This window comes from Xenopus tropicalis, chromosome 8 (genome assembly GCF_000004195.4).
Source record: "Xenopus tropicalis strain Nigerian chromosome 8, UCB_Xtro_10.0, whole genome shotgun sequence".
Lineage (NCBI taxonomy): Eukaryota > Metazoa > Chordata > Amphibia > Anura > Pipidae > Xenopus > Xenopus tropicalis.
Genome location: NC_030684.2, coordinates 71,686,641 through 71,705,539, shown reverse-complemented (window position 1 = coordinate 71,705,539; position 18,899 = coordinate 71,686,641). Strand labels below are relative to the sequence as shown.

General features: G+C 39.2%; 1 protein-coding gene across 7 annotated transcripts in view; it reads left to right on the top strand.

The window, feature by feature from the left end:
• Nucleotides 1-18,899, top strand: part of gabbr1 (gamma-aminobutyric acid (GABA) B receptor, 1) — a 78,382-nt gene that overhangs the window by 14,845 nt on the left and 44,638 nt on the right. For 6 of the 7 annotated variants that reach the window (XM_012967945.3, XM_012967944.3, XM_012967946.3 and 3 more), the window contains exon 5: nucleotides 2,018-2,206. The exons of the other annotated variant lie outside the window; for it this stretch is intronic. In XM_012967945.3, coding sequence (XP_012823399.1) covers nucleotides 2,018-2,206 — 189 coding nt within the window. The remainder of the gene's footprint in view (nucleotides 1-2,017; nucleotides 2,207-18,899) is intronic. 7 annotated transcript variants of the gene reach the window in all.

Sequence of the window (18,899 nt, the reverse complement as noted above, 5' to 3'; positions counted from 1 at the left end):
TGCCAATAAAGCTTATTTGATTTGATTTGATTTGAAAGGAGAGGGATTGGAGACGGACCTTTTCTCCTCTTTCCCTGTGTCTGCATGCCTGTTACAAGGAGCGCTGCACGGAGAAAGGGAGGGGGTGGAGGGGGAGTGGAATGGAAGCAGGCTACGAGACTTGGGAGAGATGTGCTGCCTGAGCTCAGTAAGTCTTTGGTAAAGTAATTTAAAAAAACAAAACAAAAAAAAAAACAACTATTTCAATCTTTCTATTAGAGATTTGCTAATAAAAGTATTTAGAAAGGATATATGGAATGTAAAAATTTTGTGTTACATTTCCTTTAATTCTCCACCTATGACTGCATATACAATAAGCAATATAAAAGTACATACAGTACATGTATAAACAATTATACAATTAAGTTAAGTCCACAAAAGTACAAATTTATTTTGTCCAATAAATCTCCTTATATGTGTCCAAAATTATATTTTTAATGTTGAGACCAAGGCTCATGCACTGTTTCAAAGTATTTCTTTAAAAGAGAAGGAAAGGCAAATTAAGAGTTAATCTCAAGCTGCAGGCATACCTTCAGTTCTCTCAACAGTGCCCTTAAGTCTCCACATATTTCTCCTGTTCAGATGATCGGAAGCCTCATAGGAAAAAAAACGCTGAGCTCTGTATAGAAAGTTCCCATAATGCCTCACTCCTGCACCAAGACCAAGACTGGTGTACATGCTCAGTTAGTAAGACTATGAGAAAGCTTCCTGCTGATTGGCTCAGATCCACATTCCTAAGGGGGATAAGGTGTTCTTAGCATTCTTGAGGGAGGGGGGAGCAGAAGAGAGGAGAGAGCTGCATGTCTCTGGCACAGGAAAACAAATAGACAAGAAATCCTGTATCTTTGAAAGAGAACTCAGTGCAGCATTTCTGTGAGTGCTTATGGCTGTATTTACATAGACCTTTCTGATAAAGGTTACTTAGTTTTTACTTCTCCTTCTCCTTTAAAGATATGAGCAGCCAGTACAGGTAAACCAGTAGCCTGCAGTTCCCAAGGAGCACCATGTCTGATTGTCACTATTATATTTCAGGGGTTGCTGTAGTTCTAAAAATATAGTGTTTTAAACAAATAGTATCTCCAGCCTGGAATGATTACAATTTATGCCTACGACATGTCTTGTGGGAAAAAAAATCACACATTTGGCTTAAAGGTAAGAAAATGGTAAATCACTGCTGAGTGCCAAATGTTAGGCTACTTACCTGATATCCCGGGCCTGTGCTCCTGTTAGCAGAAAACTGCACTGACCAAGGGCTCTTTTTAGTGAGCACTGTGGAGTCATCCTCTTCCCATATCTTCTTTCTTCACACAGGTGCACATGTGCGGTAGAACAAAAAGCTACAATTTAACAAAAAAAACAGCTTTTTCACTCTACTGCGCATGCGTCTGCACAAAAACGGAACTATACCTCCCCAAGCCCGGGTGCAGAGCATGCAGCCTTGCCCCCCCCCCACCTCCTCTCCCCTTCTGTACACATTTTTATGGCAAACTCGCACCCCATACTCTGGGGCAGGGGTCCCCAACCTTTCTTACTCATGAGCCACAGTCAAATGTAAAAAGACTTGGGGAGCAACACAAGCATCATAAAAGTTCATGGAGGTGCCAAATAAGATAAGATTGGCTATTAGGTAGCCTCTATGCACACTGTCAGCTTACAGGAGGCTTTATTTGGTAGTACATCTTGTTTTTATTCAGACAAATCTTGCCGCCAAGTCAGGAATTCAAAAATTACTACCTGGTTCAAAAATAACTACCTGGTACATGTTCCTCCACCCCTTTACTTCTTTTTACAGATAACTCAAGATGTCCCTGTACTCTTGGGAAAATTGCTCTGAAAAAGAACTAAAAGAAAACTAAAAAAAACTATAGTGGCAAAACACTGATTATTACTTGGAGCACCCTCTCCCCCTATTCTCCAGTAATTATTATCTAAAAGGTCTTTTTATTTTTTTTTTATAATTTTCTCTTTTTCTTTTTAGTACATACTTGTTCTCGTATGCACTTGAAGTTGGAGAATGGGCGAGCCGATGTGAGAGGGATGGGCCGTGTACCAATGGAGGGAACAAGTGTTCAATTTGCATGTGATCCAGGCTTCCTACTTGTGGGTTCTAGTCACAGTCTGTGCACTAAGTCTGGAAAATGGGATCATCCAAAACCAATATGCCAAGGTGAGAACTGGATGAATTTAATAGAAATATAATGGCCTAGAGCAGAGTGTAATATGCTTCTTTATTTAGCATAAATAAAGTCTTAGGAATTTAATCCACTGTGGGACTGAACAAACGAGGCAGTGGGGCTTCACACTAGAACAGGAAGCAGGAGATTTGTAATGCGTTTCCTGTGTTATGGAGTGGCAAAGGGTGATAGGGAAATAAGTATTATTTAATTATTCTTTAAAGGAAATTTCTAATTGGTTGTCATGGGTTTTTGTCCGAAGACATGTGGAAGGTAAAAAAAATAATGTTTTGCCTAATAAAAGAAAACATAATTCTAAGCAACTTTGTAAAATACATTCATTACAAAGTGGTAATGGTTTTTCTTAAACCAGTAATTTGTATATGTAATTGCTGTTTTCTATTCTCTGCCCTGATGGCTCTGGCTTTTGAAACAATTTAACAAATGCCTGACAGACCTGTCTTGGTAAAGAAGACTGACTTTTGCAACATTGTTTTAACAAATCACAACCAGGAGTTCTTTCAATAGAAATTATATTTACAAATAACTTTTAAAGTACTAAACAATTTTAATAAATTGATACAGGGGTAGGCAGCAGAGGCACCTGCCTAGGGTGCAATGATTGGGGGGGCCCTGCAGGAACCTCTCCTGCCTACCCCTAGTCCGCACTCCCTTCTCTTGCCCCCACCTGTTGTCATTAAGTGCAGGGGCGAGGTGGCCGACTGGGTTGCCTAAGGCACCCAGTCAGCTTGGCCCGACCCTGAATTGATATTGGAAAGTTGCTTGAAGTTGCTTTATGTTTTCTGTTATTAGGCAAAAAATAATTTTTTGGGGTTGACATGTCTTATTATATCCAAGGCTATAGTGATCTTAAGATCTACAGTTAGTTTATTATAAGTATGTCTATACAGGTATGGGATAACTTATAAATCTGAAATCTATCTGGAAACGAGTTATACAGAAAGCTCAGAATTATGGACACCTCCATTTTAAGCAAGATAGTAATAGTTTATTATTATTTTTTTTTCTTTAAAATAATAAAACATTAGTTTGTACTTATTGGTATCTAAGCTGTACGAATCTATATTGGTCACAATATATATATACAGGTATCGGACCCCTTATCCGGAAACCCGTTATCCAGAAAGCTCCGAATTACGGAAAGCCCGTCTCCCATAGACTCCATTATAATCAAATAATTCAGAATTTTAAAACTGATTTCCTTTTTCTATGTAGAAATAAAACGGTACCTTGGAACTGATCCCAACTAAGATATAAATAATCCTTATTGGATGCAAAACAATCCTATTGGGTTTAATTAATGTTTTATTGATTGTTAAGCAGACTTAAGGTGTTGAGATCCAAATTACGGAAAGACCCCTTATCCGGAATACCCTTGGTCCCGAGCATTCTGGATAATGGGTCCTATACCTGTATATATATATATATATATATATATATATATATATATATATATATATATAGTATACAGGGAGGAGCACACCCTATACAAGTCCAAATGCCCTTGGTGTAGGTCAAAAAACAAAAATATAGTAGAAAGAGTGCCGCACACACAGGGACTTGATACAAAAGAAAAAGTGGTTTTATTGAAAAAATTCCAACGGTTTGTCCCTGAGGAAGAGCACAGATTGTGCTCGAAACGTTGGAATTTTTTCAATAAAACCACTTTTTCTTTTGTATCAAGTCCCTGTGTGTGTGGCACTCTTTCTACTATATATATATATATATATATATATATATATATATATATATATATATCAAATGATAATATATATATATATATATTATCATTTGAAATTGTTGTAAAACCTTTTTCTGTTGCTGTGGGGTTACTTTGTTTCCTGCACCTTCTGCTGTTACACTCTTACCTACGTACATGTGTATCTCCAGTCTCTACTTTCTACAGTCTCAGCTCTCTGTTTTTATCTTTATTTTTATTCTTTATTTTCTATTTTATTTATTGCTTCCTTTTTCTTTACTGCACCGCACCTATTGTGCACTATACCCTAAGCTGTACCTTGTACCAACCAACCTGTATCCCATACCTAGCCCACCAGCTTGCCCACCAGCTTGTACTCCAATTGAGGTCCTGTTTCTAGTGGCTGGCGGTCCCCCCCTTTGCTGGGTACGGACACCACCACCTGATCGGTCCTGTTACTTGCCAGCCCCTGCTCACAGTGCCCTTCGATTCTTGTACTTTATAGTCTCGCCTACTAAGTGAACAGTACACATTTGTGGACCGTATTGACACTCTGGGTCCCCCACGGTTGGGTGGATTCCATGCTCATCACGTAGGTTCTGAGACGAAGCGGCTACTACCTTACCCCAGTGTGCGATATGTCACGCTTAATAATACACTATTCTTTTGTGACGCTGCAACGTCCTTCTCTATACATGCGGCTGCCTGTTCACAATGCGCTGACTAAGCGCTATCGATACTTGCAAGCTTTGGCATACGCGGCAGCTGTGACACTGACAGTTAAGCGCGTCTTGTACCTGGCAACTCCCCCCTTATGCATGATTACTGTCTCTCTGGTGTGTGCTATAGTCTATTTCCCTGCCCATTCATAACTCCTACATTACGCTACAACTTTAGCGGTATGGTGCGTGTGAGTTATAGTTCAGTACCTATAGGTATCAGCTCTTTCATTAACGTTTTTTATCCTGCACGGGATTTGTACACTCGTTTCACCTAAACATCTAGTATCTTCGTTATGTCTGTCTTATGTTTTAATTTTATTTTCTATCTTTTATTTTAACTTTTTTTCACTCTCTAATTCTCATTTACCTGACAAACTAGTAATGTACACTCCCACTTGATGATGTCATACTGGATTTGGCGCCACTTTTGGGTTTAATTGGGGGATTTGTTTGACACAGAATCACTTTGAGAAAGGCTGCTGTGCCAGCCGAAACGTTAGTTTTTTGACCAATAAAAATTGTTTATTTTCTTATAAGTCCTGTGAGTGCGGGGTACCTTTTTGTATTATCTCTATTACAATTCTGCACCCATCTTAACCCAGAGTTGGCGCTCTCATAAAACAAATTACCAAGTAATGTGATTCAAACAATTTATATTTATTAGTGAATTATAATAAAATCATATATACATAGTGACATCTTATAATTAAAATCCAAATAATTTATATCAGTGCAACAGATAATCCAATGTTTAATAGAAGGACTAAGAAAAATCAATAATAGCCAGCATGATAGTTTATCAATTATTTAAAAATATATAGATATAATTTAGGGAATCAGCATAGAGTCAGCACAATCAGATTGGGAATTGAGTATATGTAAAATGCATCTGAGTAAAAAATGGAGATAACTAGTATGATTGCACACGTGCCCTATCCAAAATTGCACAGTAATTCTGACTACAGCAGCATCTGCTTAACAGACACGGCACACAATAAAAATGCAAATACAAATACAAACCTTAAAATACTTCCCCGATAGAGCCCTATCGGGGAAAGGACTAACAGAAAGGATAGGAATCTCTAATGAGCGCACTTATTAGTAACGCTAAATATTCCAATAAAGAGTGCGCTCAAATAGCGCTCAAGGGTTAGCCAGAGTAAAAGTAAACCAGGCGGTGAGTCCCCCCGTACTAAACAAAGTAGGTCATGTAATACCCTTGGTCCCGGCCGGGAACTTACTTGAGGGTTGTCCCGTCGGAGGAGCCCGCTTACACTTACGGCGCAACGCCGAAGGTCCCTGATGCTGACGTCACAGCTATGAGCCGGAGTGGGAACTACGGGTCCTCCTAGGTGACAGAATCCGACGCGTTTCGCGCACCTGCGCTTAATCATGGATTGTAGAGGCATGGGGTTCATTCCCCACTTATATACCTCTCCACTATGGAGAGAACCACCTCCTGGTCAAATCACACAGGTTAACCCTTCTATGTATACACTGTTATATGGTGCAAAAAACTTAAAACTGGTATATCATAATATTGAATAAGGATATATCCATAGCCTCAGGCTATGCTATTAATCTCAAATTAAAAAACCCATTTACAACTTCAATATAAATATAAATATAAATAGAAGTACACAGTACTAGACAAAATTCCAATAGTTAGTATACCCCCTACATAGAGGTTCTCTTAGTGTCCCTAATATCTCCAAAGTAAAATATTAGGACATTGGACTATACAATTCAATATATATTAAAACTATCTAGATAAACATCTTATAAATAAAATAAATAGATAAAGGAACCAACATCCCTAGATACTGCCACCTAGTGGTTAGCCAAGAAAGGACTTGACATTCCAGTTTTCATTAAAACCTATTGGTATAAAAGTATTTAATGTGAACATCCAAACGGATTCTCTTTTATCCAGCATATTGAGTCTATCTCCCCCTCTATAATCCACTTCTACCTGTTCGATAGCCCACGCCCTAAGATGTCTAGCATCTGATCAATTCTGCACCCAGGCATCCTTACTTCTGATACGTGAGTGCCTGATTTCCTTGGACTTTATATATATATATATATATATATATATATATATATATATATATATATATATATATATATATATATATATATATATATATATATAGTTCCAGCAAGGTACCGCCACAAAGGGGTCACTGCCTGGGTGCTAATGCAAACAAAATAATAACATACAAATGCAATAAAGGCTAGCACTCACAGGACTTTGTTAAGTATTATATAGATCCTTACCAAAGTCCTGAGAGTGCTAGCCTTTATTGCATTTGTGTATATATATATATATATATGTATATATGCAGCGAATCCAGGATTCAGTTCGGGATTCTGCCTTTTTTCCCAGGATTTGGATTTCACCGAATCCAATCTCCTGGCTGAGCGTGTATACACAGTGTATACTGTGTTTAAATACACCATTAAATATAAAAGCAATGTATGTAACAAAAATAAAAATAAATACTAAATGAAAGTAGTGGACTGATACATCAAAAAGCATCTACCGATGATTAAGGAAGCATAAAAATGAGCAATATTCGTTTAACCCAAACGGAGATAGTGTGTTTAAGGTCTTAATCCAGAATGCTTCCCTCTGTAGGAGAAGTTTAGATCTATCACCACCCCTCCTAATGGGGGGAATATGGTCAATCGCTATATAGCTGAAAGTAGGTAGCCTATGGTGTATATCCATATTCCAAAAAATTCTTGGCTACCGGATTATTAGTCACACCATCTCTAAATGCTGTACTAATAGCTGAATGATGGCTGTCCATACGCAGCCTCATGGGCACGTAATCAAATGAATGGCATATGAGGTAGTAGAGGTGATATGATGCCTAATTAATAAGTGTTTACCCATCTGGGGGTGTAGAAAAGACTCACCAGGGATCATATATCTGTTTGGACATTTGAAACATCTTGATTTAGCATTAGGTAACCACAACCCCTGCTTTCTCTGATAGCTAGCGACTGGATCACTATGTACTAAAAGGTCACATAAATTCCTACCCTCTTATAACTTACTAGAGGAGATTTGGGTAAAACTTGCTTCAACTCCTGATCTGCTTGAAGAATATTGCAATTATTACCTATGACTTTTCTGATGTGGTTATCTGATGTGGTTTTGTCAGTGGGCTTTCGAAAAAGCGTATAGCCCAGTTGGTTGTCCATAATCCACAACTCAATATCAAGAAAATGTGACAGGACTATCAAGGGCATTAAAATCCTCCACCATCTCAACCATCCTCCACCATCTTTTTCCATACCATAACATAAGAATATCATCTATGAACCAACGGAAAAATTAGATTTTTGTTCCATATTTAGGTACAATATATTGTTGTTCAAAGCAATGCATATATAGATTAGCATACGACGGTGCCATGGCCCCACCCATCGCCGTGCCTGATACCTGCAAGAAAAAAATCATATTCAAATAATTCATAGTTAATGCCAAATCAAGAAGTTCCAACACAAATGGTATCGGAGGCCCCTCGTAACTGTCCATAGTGTCAAGAGTATGCCGTACGGCATCCAGCCCAGCTCCGTGAAGGATGCAGGTGTAAAGACTAGTAACATCCATGCTAGCCAGAAAGAGACATTCATCATCAGAAATAGTCAGCTGTTTTAGACATTCCAACAAATAAGGGGTATCTTTTAAATATGTAGGGATTTTCTGTACCGTCGGGTGTAGTCTAAATATATACAAATAGGATGTAAAAGTGAATTACGGCCAGATACAATCGGTCGCCCAGGAGGCCTTGTGAGGCTTTTGTTTATCTTGGGCAAAGTATAAAGTACTGGGCACACCGGGTGCTTCTGTTTCAAAAACTCCCCAAGTTACGCGCTCACAATATTCAAACACTCAGCGGCATCAATGACGTTAAACACTCTAGCCTTAAAGGAGAATGCAAGTCAAAATTTGAAAAGCATACTGCCCAATAGTCCGCCTGTTGTTTAGTAAAAACGCCACACTTTTTGTTCACCTAATCAAATATTTACTCAGTCACACTTACTTCACATTTTCTAGAACAGGCAGCCATCTCTAAAAAGGTATTCTCCCTTCCTTTCCCTCCTTGCTTCATACTGCACATGTGTTTCATTCCATCCCCCCCTCCCCTCAGATCTGCTTCTGATTGGCTGGTGGGCATGTGTAGCTCAGAACAGGAGACATCAAGTTACACACATGCTCAGAGAATAAGAAGGCTGCCGCTGGCATCTACAGGAAGGACAGAGAGATTTCAGTGATGTTACTGTAGTCTTCACACTGCTGTAGGCTGCCAGCACCATATCTCAGAGAAGCAAGCAGGGATCTGGGAATTTAGATATGCAGTAAGTACTTAAAGAGAATGCCTTTAGACTTACTTTTAATTTATATTAACCTTTCATTGTCCTTTAAAAGAGACAATAGGATCACCTGGTAAACGTCTATAAACTGTATCATCGGCCAATTGGCCCATAATTTCGCTTCAATAATCAAACAGTTCACATGTCCAGATAGTCTCTCTCTCTCTCTCTCTCTCTCTCTCTCTCTCATATGTAATATATATATTTATTTATAGAGAGAGAGAGACTTAATATACAGAAAAACATTTAACCCTTTCACTGCCAGTCATTTTGATCAAAGCGGAACTTGTACTGCCAGACAGTTTTTGAACATTTTGCACTATTTCACTTTAGGGGCCTTTCCTCGGGGGACTTTTAGTTTACCCAGGAAAACAATATATAATTTTTTTCAGGACAACCTAAGCTTTCAAAATATGGTAGATTTTTTGTGTACTTCCAATTCTGTAACAAGATATAGGCTTCTAAATGTCTGAAAATGAAAAAAAAAAAAAAATCAAATTCCATAATTTAAACACACATACCAGAAACAAAAATTATTTTATGCATGAAAATACATCTGATTTGGAAAGTCCCATGTCTCCTGAACGTGCCAATACCAAATATATATAGTTTTATGGAGATTTCTTTATTGTATAGGTCAAAAACTCCCAGCAGTACACTACCAAATTTCCAAAGCACTGCTCCAGAAAGCTGCATACTTTAGATTTCAAGGCCAAAAATTCCACAAACAGAAGGTTTATCCCAGAAAATTATACAGTTTTGGAAATAACAGATTCTGGGGAATCCAGAGTAGGCACAACTGTCTGTCTTCTCCAAACTATTAAAGTACACTTCCCCCTGAATTCATGAACTTGAATTCATGTCTTTCTACTCTAAAGTACCAAGCCACAAAGCTTTTCTAAAGTTAGCAATTTTGATGACATTTCCAAAAATCCCCTCAAAGCAGCATCTTATCTCCCACATAGCATTAGGTGCCAAGATAAAACACCCTAAATATGAACGCCAGGGGTCCACTGAACAGTTTGATGCCCAATATGTATAGGTTTACCTAAGTATGTGGCATGTAGGGGCCCCAAGGTGGACATACTCCCATATGATCTATCATTCCTGTAATTTCAGCTCCATTTACATCATTATATGTGGTATAAAGCTAGTAAAATGTCTGCCCCCCCCCAGAAAGTCATATCTTTTTGGAGAGTACACATTCCCCTGAATTCAAAATTGGCCCCAAGTCTATCTACTCCAAAGTACCAAGCCTCAAAGCTTTCCTAAAGTTGGCAATTTTGATGACATTTCCAAAATTCCCCTCAAAGCTTCCAATTTGCAGCATCTTATCTCCCACATAGCATTAAGTACCAAGAAAAAACACCCTAAATTTGAATGCCAGGGGTCCACTGAACAGTTTGATGCCCAATATGTATAGGTTTACCTAAATATGTTGCATGCAGGGGTCCCAATGGGAACATACCCCCATATGATCGGTCATTTTAGCTCCTGCAAAATCATATTAGTGTATTTTTGGAAAGTACACATTCCCCTGAATCTATAATGGGTACTCATTTCTTTTTACCCCAAAGTACCAAGCCACAAAGCTTTCCTAAGTTTGCTGATTTCTATGACATTTCAGAAAATCACATAAAAATGTTGCAATTTGCTGCATTTATCTCTCACAATTTCTTGCATACAAAGGCAAATCACCCCAAATAGGAACACCAGAGGTCTACTGAACAGTTTGATGCCCAATATGCATAGATATACCAAAGTCTGTGGTGTGTACTGACCCCAAAATGAAAATAGCGCATATGGATTTCTCGCCTGCCAACTCAGCTTTTGCACAGAGCCCCCTTTCAGCGTATTATGTGCTGTAACACCCCCTAACTATACAGAGACCCCCAGGAAACCATATATTTTTGCAAAGTACACATTCTGATGAATTCAAAATAGGTAAAGTTGTTTTTCTACACCAAAGTTACACATGGCAAAGCTATGCTAAAAACAGATCAGGAACACTAATACAGGGATAAAAATGCAATAAAACCACAAAAATTGTGCAAATCAGTGAAACAACAAAATAAGTCACACAACAGTGTAATTAGTGGTCAGAATATCTGATCCAAAAGTCATGCTGTCAAAATAAACAGTTTTTAGGGAAAAGAAACTAAAAACAAAGTGGTAAAATAAAAAAAAAGTGTTAAGTATACATGTGTTTGTGTATACATGTGTGTATACCTGCAAAAGTTGTGTGACAGTGTGTATATGTGTAAAACTGCTAAATTATGTGCTGTATGTGTATGTAAATGTATGCTAGTGCGTGTAAATGCAAAAAAAATCACCCTTGCCTGTCCTGAAGCTTGCCTGGTCCTCGGTGCTGCAGTCCTGGTCTTTGGTGCTGCAGGAAGTCAGTGGGCCGGTGCTGGGGGGAAGGAGGAAGCAAGACCAAGCAGCAGACGCGATGCGTCACATGCTGCCTCTGCAAAGAGAATCTTTATCTGCCAAACAACGTACGGCACACGTCGTTGGCAGATAAGTCTTTTTTTTTGCAACAACGTACACTGTACGTTGTTGGCAGTTAAAGGGTTAAACCCCAACCATAAAAAAAATAGTGCCAAAAACAGTACTAGGTAACCATGGAAACCAATGTTGGTGCAGTGATCAGGTAATGGAAAAAAAAGGAAAATAGTGAAATGCACAGAGTTAGGTGGCCATGAACATGATCTGAGGCACAGAATGTAAAATAGACTTAGATCATCAGTAACCAAACACATAAAATGTTGCAAGAAACAAGTAACAAGCTTATTAGGGTAAAAAGAAACAAGGCATCAACGTCCTGTATACATATACCACCTTCCAGTATACCAAATAGGCAAAGTGAGTAAAGCTCCGGGCTGTTAGGAGAACAAACCCAGAAGTGTTCCTGCATAAGACCACAATTCCACATCCCTGCCCAACCGGTGCCCATCTGAGTATGAATCATCATTTGGAGTGAAGGCAAGGGAGGCACAGCTAACCAGACATGATCACTTCAGAACGGAGCTCAGGAGAATAAAAACAACAAAATATGTTTCGCTTTGCCGAAAAATTCTGGAATCTTTGAAAAGATTTGCAAGACTTCAAAATGGCAAAAATGCTGTGCGTCAAAAAAAATTGTTGCAACATTTTTTTCTTAAAGTGTGACAATTTTTGTGTCTGTTTAATTAATAAATCTGCCAATGGCGAAACGCAAAAATTCACAGCAAACCCATGCCTGGCGAATAATTTTGCTCATCACTAAACAGAAAGCCTTTATTGTCAGCACATGATCAGCCACTTTAGAGGCTCGCGTTAGAGCACTAGAGGAACAAGTTGCAACACTGCGTTCTATTGACAATCTTGAGAGAAGTCTCTTGCTAACTGAACAAGAACTAGCGGGGTCAGATAGTATGGGGGGAGGGGAGCAAGGAAAGGATGATAGGGCAGTAAGCTGGGTGACAGTTAGAAAATCGAGTGTGGGGAAAAGAAAAAGGGAGGCTGCTCCAGGGTTTGCGCATCCCAACAGATTTGCCAGATTGTGTGAAGAAGATGGGAGTGTGAACTCTGGACTGGCGGTTCTAGATGAGGCTGATCTCTCTAACAGCCGGGAGACCAGTTTCTCTAGTAGTGGTGGGGAGGAGAGCAGAGCTAGGCCTAAACAGATGGTGGTTATAGGGGATTCAATCATTAGGAAAGTGGACAGGGTAATCTGTCGAGCGGATCGATTCAACCGGACAGTTTGCTGTCTTCCTGGTGCCAGGGTTCGGCATGTGGTTGATCGGGTCGACACATTATTGGGAGGGGCTGGGCATGACCCGGCTGTCTTGGTACATATCGGTACTAACGACAAAATGAACGGTAGGTGGGGGACCTTAAAGAGTGAGTTCAGGGATCTAGGCTCTAAAATTAAGCAAAGGTCCTCCAATGTCATTTTTTCGGAAATTTTGCCGGTGCCGCGTGCTAGTTTAGGGAGACAGCGGGAGCTTAGGGAGCTAAATGCGTGGCTAAAGTCTTGGTGTAGGAAGGAAGGGTTTGGGTTCCTAGAGCACTGGGCTGACTTTTCTTTGGGGTACAATCTATACAGCCCTGACGGATTGCACCTCAATGGAAGGGGGTCTACTGTGCTAGGGGAGAGAATGGTTAAGAGGCTGGAGGAGTGTTTAAACTAGACAAGGGGGGGGTTGGTAAGCTAGATTCTTATGGGAGAGCTAGTGTAGATGGGGCAGTGGGACCAGTAAAGGGTTGTGGGGGAGGAGTGAGGGGGGCATATAGTTTATCAGATAAGGAGCTTCCATTGTTACAAGGGAAACAGACTAATTTTCACCTTAGCTCTAACTGTCCTTTAGCTAATGTAAGCTGTAGAGGAAGAAGTAGTAATCTCCGCTGCATGCTGGCTAATGTGCGTAGCTTGTCGGGAAAAATAGGGGAGCTGCAGGCTATTGCATGTATTGAAAATTATGACTTAATTGGTATCACTGAGACCTGGTGGGATGAAAAATGCGACTGGGCAGTGAATTTAAATGGGTATACGCTTTTTAGGAGGGACAGAGGGATTAAAAAGGGTGGAGGGGTTTGTCTTTATGTAAAGTCAGATTTAAAGCCATGTAATAAAGACATTACCAATGAAAACGTTGAATCTCTTTGGGTAGAAATTTCAGTAGGGCTGAAGGTCACAAAGAAAATGATCATTGGTGTATGCTATAAACCACCCCGTATAGATGAGGGGGATGAGTCCCAGCTACTTTTGCAAATGGAGGAGGCTTCAAAATTGGGTCAAGTTGTTATTATGGGGGACTTTAATTATCCGGACATTGACTGGAGTAATGGGGTGGCTAAGTCAGAAAAAGCTAGTAGGTTTGTAAATATGCTAAATGACAACTTTTTATTTCAGGTGGTTCAAGAACCTACTCGGAATGAGTCTATTTTGGACCTGGTAATATCTAATAATACTGAACTTATCTCTAACATTTGTGTGGGTGAGCATTTGGGGAACAGTGATCACAACATGGTCTCCTTTGAGATAATGCTACAGAGACAGCTCTATAAGGGAGTAACTAAAACGCTCAATTTTAGACGTGCAGACTTTGCCAGTTTAAGGGCATCTCTGCAATGTGTCAACTGGGAAAGGCTTTTCATGGGGTTAGACACAGAAGGAAAATGGAACATCTTTAAAACATTGCTTTGCAGGTATACACAACAGTATATTCCCCTTGTAAGCAAGGAGAGGCATCGCAAAGCAAAACCCTTATGGCTGAATAAAAGAGTTAAGGTCGAGGTTGGTAATAAAAAACGTGCTTTTAAAGCATTCAAGTTAGCTGGGACAGCGGAAACTTTCATCAGGTACAAGGAAGCAAATAAAGCATGCAAAAAAGCTATCAGGCAAGCTAAAATAGAGATGGAAAGGGATATTGCAGCTAGGAGTAAAAAGAATCCAAAATTATTTTTTAATTATGTGAATAGTAAAAAAATGAAGCAAGAAGGGGTGGGAACTTTATTATCACGGGGGGGTACGTTGGTTGATGAGAACGGGGAAAAAGCTGAAATTTTGAACTCTTATTTTTCATCTGTCTATACATCTGAGGAGCCAGATAATGAAGGCTTCCCTTTTAATATACCCAGTGCTAGTAATTTAGCTACTGGCGCATGGGTCACTCAGGAGGAAATTCAAAAGAGACTTGAACATGTAAAGGTAAACAAAGGTCCAGGACCGGATGGGATTCATCCCAGGGTATTAAATGAGCTGAGCGCTGTGATTGCCAAGCCTCTTCACATAATTTTTCAGGATTCGTTGAGGTTTGGCATGGTGCCGAGAGACTGGCGGATTTCTAATGTGGTGCCGTTATTTAAAAAGGGATCTCGTTCTCAGCCTGAAAACTATAGGCCTGTTAGTCTGACATCAGTAGTAGGAAAGCTTCTGGAAGGGGTAATAAGGGATAGGATAGTTGAATACATTGCAGTTCACAATACTATTAGTTTGTGCCAGCATGGTTTTATGCGTAACAGATCTTGCCAGACTAATTTAGTTGCCTTTTATGAGGAGGTGAGCAGGAACCTTGATGCTGGAATGGCAGTTGATGTCATCTACTTAGATTTTGCTAAAGCGTTTGATACAGTACCTCACAGAAGGTTAATGATCAAATTGAGGAATATTGGCCTAGAACATAATATTTGTAATTGGATAGAAAACTGGCTGAAGGATAGAGTACAAAGAGTGGTGGTAAATGGAACATTTTCTAATTGGGCCAGTGTGGTTAGTGGAGTACCGCAGGGGTCAGTCCTTGGTCCTTTGCTTTTTAACTTGTTTATTAATGACCTGGAGGTGGGCATAGAGAGTACTGTTTCTATTTTTGCTGATGACACTAAATTGTGCAAAACTATAAGTTCCATGCAGGATGCTGCCGCTTTGCAGAGCGATTTGACAAAATTGGAAAACTGGGCAGCAAACTGGAAAATGAGGTTCAATGTTGACAAGTGCAAAGTTATGCACTTTGGTAGGAATAATATAAACGCAAACTATCTACTGAATGGTAGTGTGTTGGGGGCATCCTTAATGGAGAAGGATCTAGGGGTTTTTGTAGATCACAAGTTGTCTAATTCCAGGCAGTGTCATTCTGTGGCTACTACAGCAAATAAAGTGCTGTCTTGTATAAAAAAGGGCATTGACTCAAGGGATGAGAACATATTTTTGCCGCTTTATAGGTCCCTGGTAAGGCCTCACCTTGAGTATGCAGTGCAGTTTTGGGCTCCAGTCCTTAAGAAGGATATTAATGAGCTGGAGAGAGTGCAGAGACGTGCAACTAAACTGGTAAAGGGGATGGAAGATTTAAGCTATGAGGTTAGACTGTCGAGGTTGGGGTAGTTTTCTCTGGAAAAGAGGCGCTTGCGAGGGGACATGATTACTCTGTACAAGTACATTAGAGGGGATTATAGGCAGTTGGGGGATGTTCTTTTTTCCCATAAAAACAATCAGCGCACCAGAGGTCACCCCTATAGATTAGAGGAACAGAGCTTCCATTTGAAGCAGCGTAGGTGGTTTTTCACGGTGAGGGCAGTGAGGCTGTGGAATGCCCTTCCTAGTGATGTGGTAATGGCAGACTCTGTTAATGCCTTTAAGAGGGGCCTGGATGAGTTTTTGAACAAGCAGAATATCCAAGGCTATTGTGATACTAATATCTACAGTTAGTATTACTGGTTGTATATATATAGTTTATGTATGTGAGTGTATAGATTGGTTAGTATAGGTTGTGTGCTGGGTTTACTCGGATGGGTTGAACTTGATGGACAATGGTCTTTTTTCAACCCTATGTAACTATGATTAAACAAGAGTTGGCATGTGTTCTCAGTATAGGGTCAGATGTACTCTGTGGCTGGGCACAAGTGATGTAAATAAATGTCACCTTATCAGTCTAAAGAGCTGGTCAGCTGGCAGGCAAGGGCATTTATAGTGGAATCAGAGTCCCGAAAGTGCCACTGGAGTGCACGTCAGAATTTTGCAACTATAACTCCCAAGAGCACGGCATGTCATAAGTGCTAGTAAAAAACGTATATTACTCGCCACGGGAGAGGATGATCAATATGTCAAGGATAAATGTAACTCCCCACACTGTTTGTGGCTTGTTGTCATATTTATGGTGAAATACACACCAACATTACAAGCTCATTGCCTCACATAGTCTGAATATGTGACCAAAACGTTGATTTTTGCATTAATAAAGGATAATATACTTTTGTGAAAAAGTCCTGCAAGTGCTGTGTCCATTCCACGGTTATATTTCGATAAACACTTTTTTCTTTTTGCATTAAGCCCCTGTGCGTGCAGTACTCTTTCTATTTTCTATACATTTTTACACTTAACTTGCACCCAGGGCATTTGCACTGGTGTAGGGTGTGCTCCTCTCTGTCTACTTTATATATATATAAATATATATATATATACTTTCTTTGCTCTTCCTGTATTCTGTCAGCTCTAGGGTTGTTGACTCTAAACCCTCAAAGAAGCAGAGAATGCGACTGTAAAAAAACACGGGATATGAGGAAATTAACATCAATAAGTCACTAATGTCTATTTTGTTATTAGGTTCTTTGGTGAGAAAGGTTTTGTTTGTGTGTGTGGCATTTTAAGAAGGGATGTATGTGAAATGGGTGTATATGGTAATGCAAAATGTACACCAAATGACTGTACTTCTTTACAAAGGGTAACTCTTTGGCGTACAATGAATGCATCCTTGTCCTAGTTCAACGAAGAGATGGAAAGAGCAATCTACACTACAGATAAAATCTTCAAAATGAAACAAAAAGAAATGAACAAAGACCATTGTATGCTAAGCTGTAATAAGATAGAGCACTACCTGTAAAGGCATCATGTATTATCATTATGGGTTATGGAACATTTGTGTAAAATTACAAGTTTTAGGTGCTTACTCTGTAGCACATTGAGACTAAATTATATTGAGAAATCTCACTGTAGAGAAAGTGCTTCAACCTGTAGCAAAGATTCCCCTCAAAGTCCATTTTGAGCCATGTAAGGTGATGTTGATGAGGGCAAAGCTATTTATGTGACAGCAGAATATCCTTGACCCTTTGCCCCTGTAAATTGACTAAAATATGCAATGAAATCCAATCAACGCCCTAGTATTGGCACATCAGCATTAGTATAGGAAAGCTGAGTAATTTGGTATTTTCACCAACAGAGGGCTGTCTTGCATATCTGTATGAATGAATAGATGGAGAAAATGAGTAAATATCTCAGTTCTGGGTTCTTAACACCAGAGGTCACAATTTTGTTTTTATATCTACAAGAACAAACCTTTTTATTTGCCAGCAAATCTACTGCATTACCTGAGAAAAATGGAAGTTGGAATTAAATAGAAAGGTGCAAATTACCTTTACAAGGACTGTTCATCTTTAAATGAATTTCAGTTTGCATTAGAGTGTTTTTTTTAAGCAATTTGCAGCTAGTTTTGATTTGTTCTGCTTTAGCTATTGAATTGTCCACGTATTTTCCTGCTGTTCTTTAAAGATTGGAAGAGGGTCTAAACAGAAACATAATAATAAAAATGAGTGTTAAAAAATAAAATTAACTACAAAAATAGTTAAATATACTAACCTACAACTACAAGGGCATTGTTCCCCTTGAAACGCACACAAATAAACAGTTTGTTACTGATCAGTCTAAAGCTGGCCATACACATTTAGATTTTAGTCTTCTTCTGACGAACATTCGGATACCGGTTGTACGTTTAAATGTAACAATCTAAAACTAACATTCAGACTGAAATTGTAGGATAAAGCCCTTAAAATAGGAATCAGAATAGGTTCTTAACATGAAATAGTTGGCAGATACCAATCGTACGAAAGTGACTTCCATTGTAGGTCCTCCAAGGACATCATCAGATATATAATACATTTGCAGATTTTTTCTTTACCCAACCAAAATTCTCTAACCTGGCTGATTGACTAAACAATCAATCGTCATGGTATAAAAATTATTAGGATGATAATTTGGAACCCACACAGGGTTCAAGAATAGTAAATATTTATTAACTTGCCTAGTCAATTAGGTTGCAGTTAGAGAGTCATTGTAAAGTAGGTAGAGTTGAATCCTTTCACTGGCTTATACATATTACCTATACAATATGCTGGGTTGTCACAAAAAATTAACACTGGCACATGTATGACTGTCATACAATGTGATTCTTTGGGCACAAAGACATGTTATTGAGCCAGTATGTTTTTCAGCAAAGGGGAGTGCCAGCTTAGATCCTGAGGTAAGTGATTATAATCACAGGGGGTGACAGATTGTTAAACACCCCAAGATTGTTAAGCACCCTTCTCATTTAATAAAAT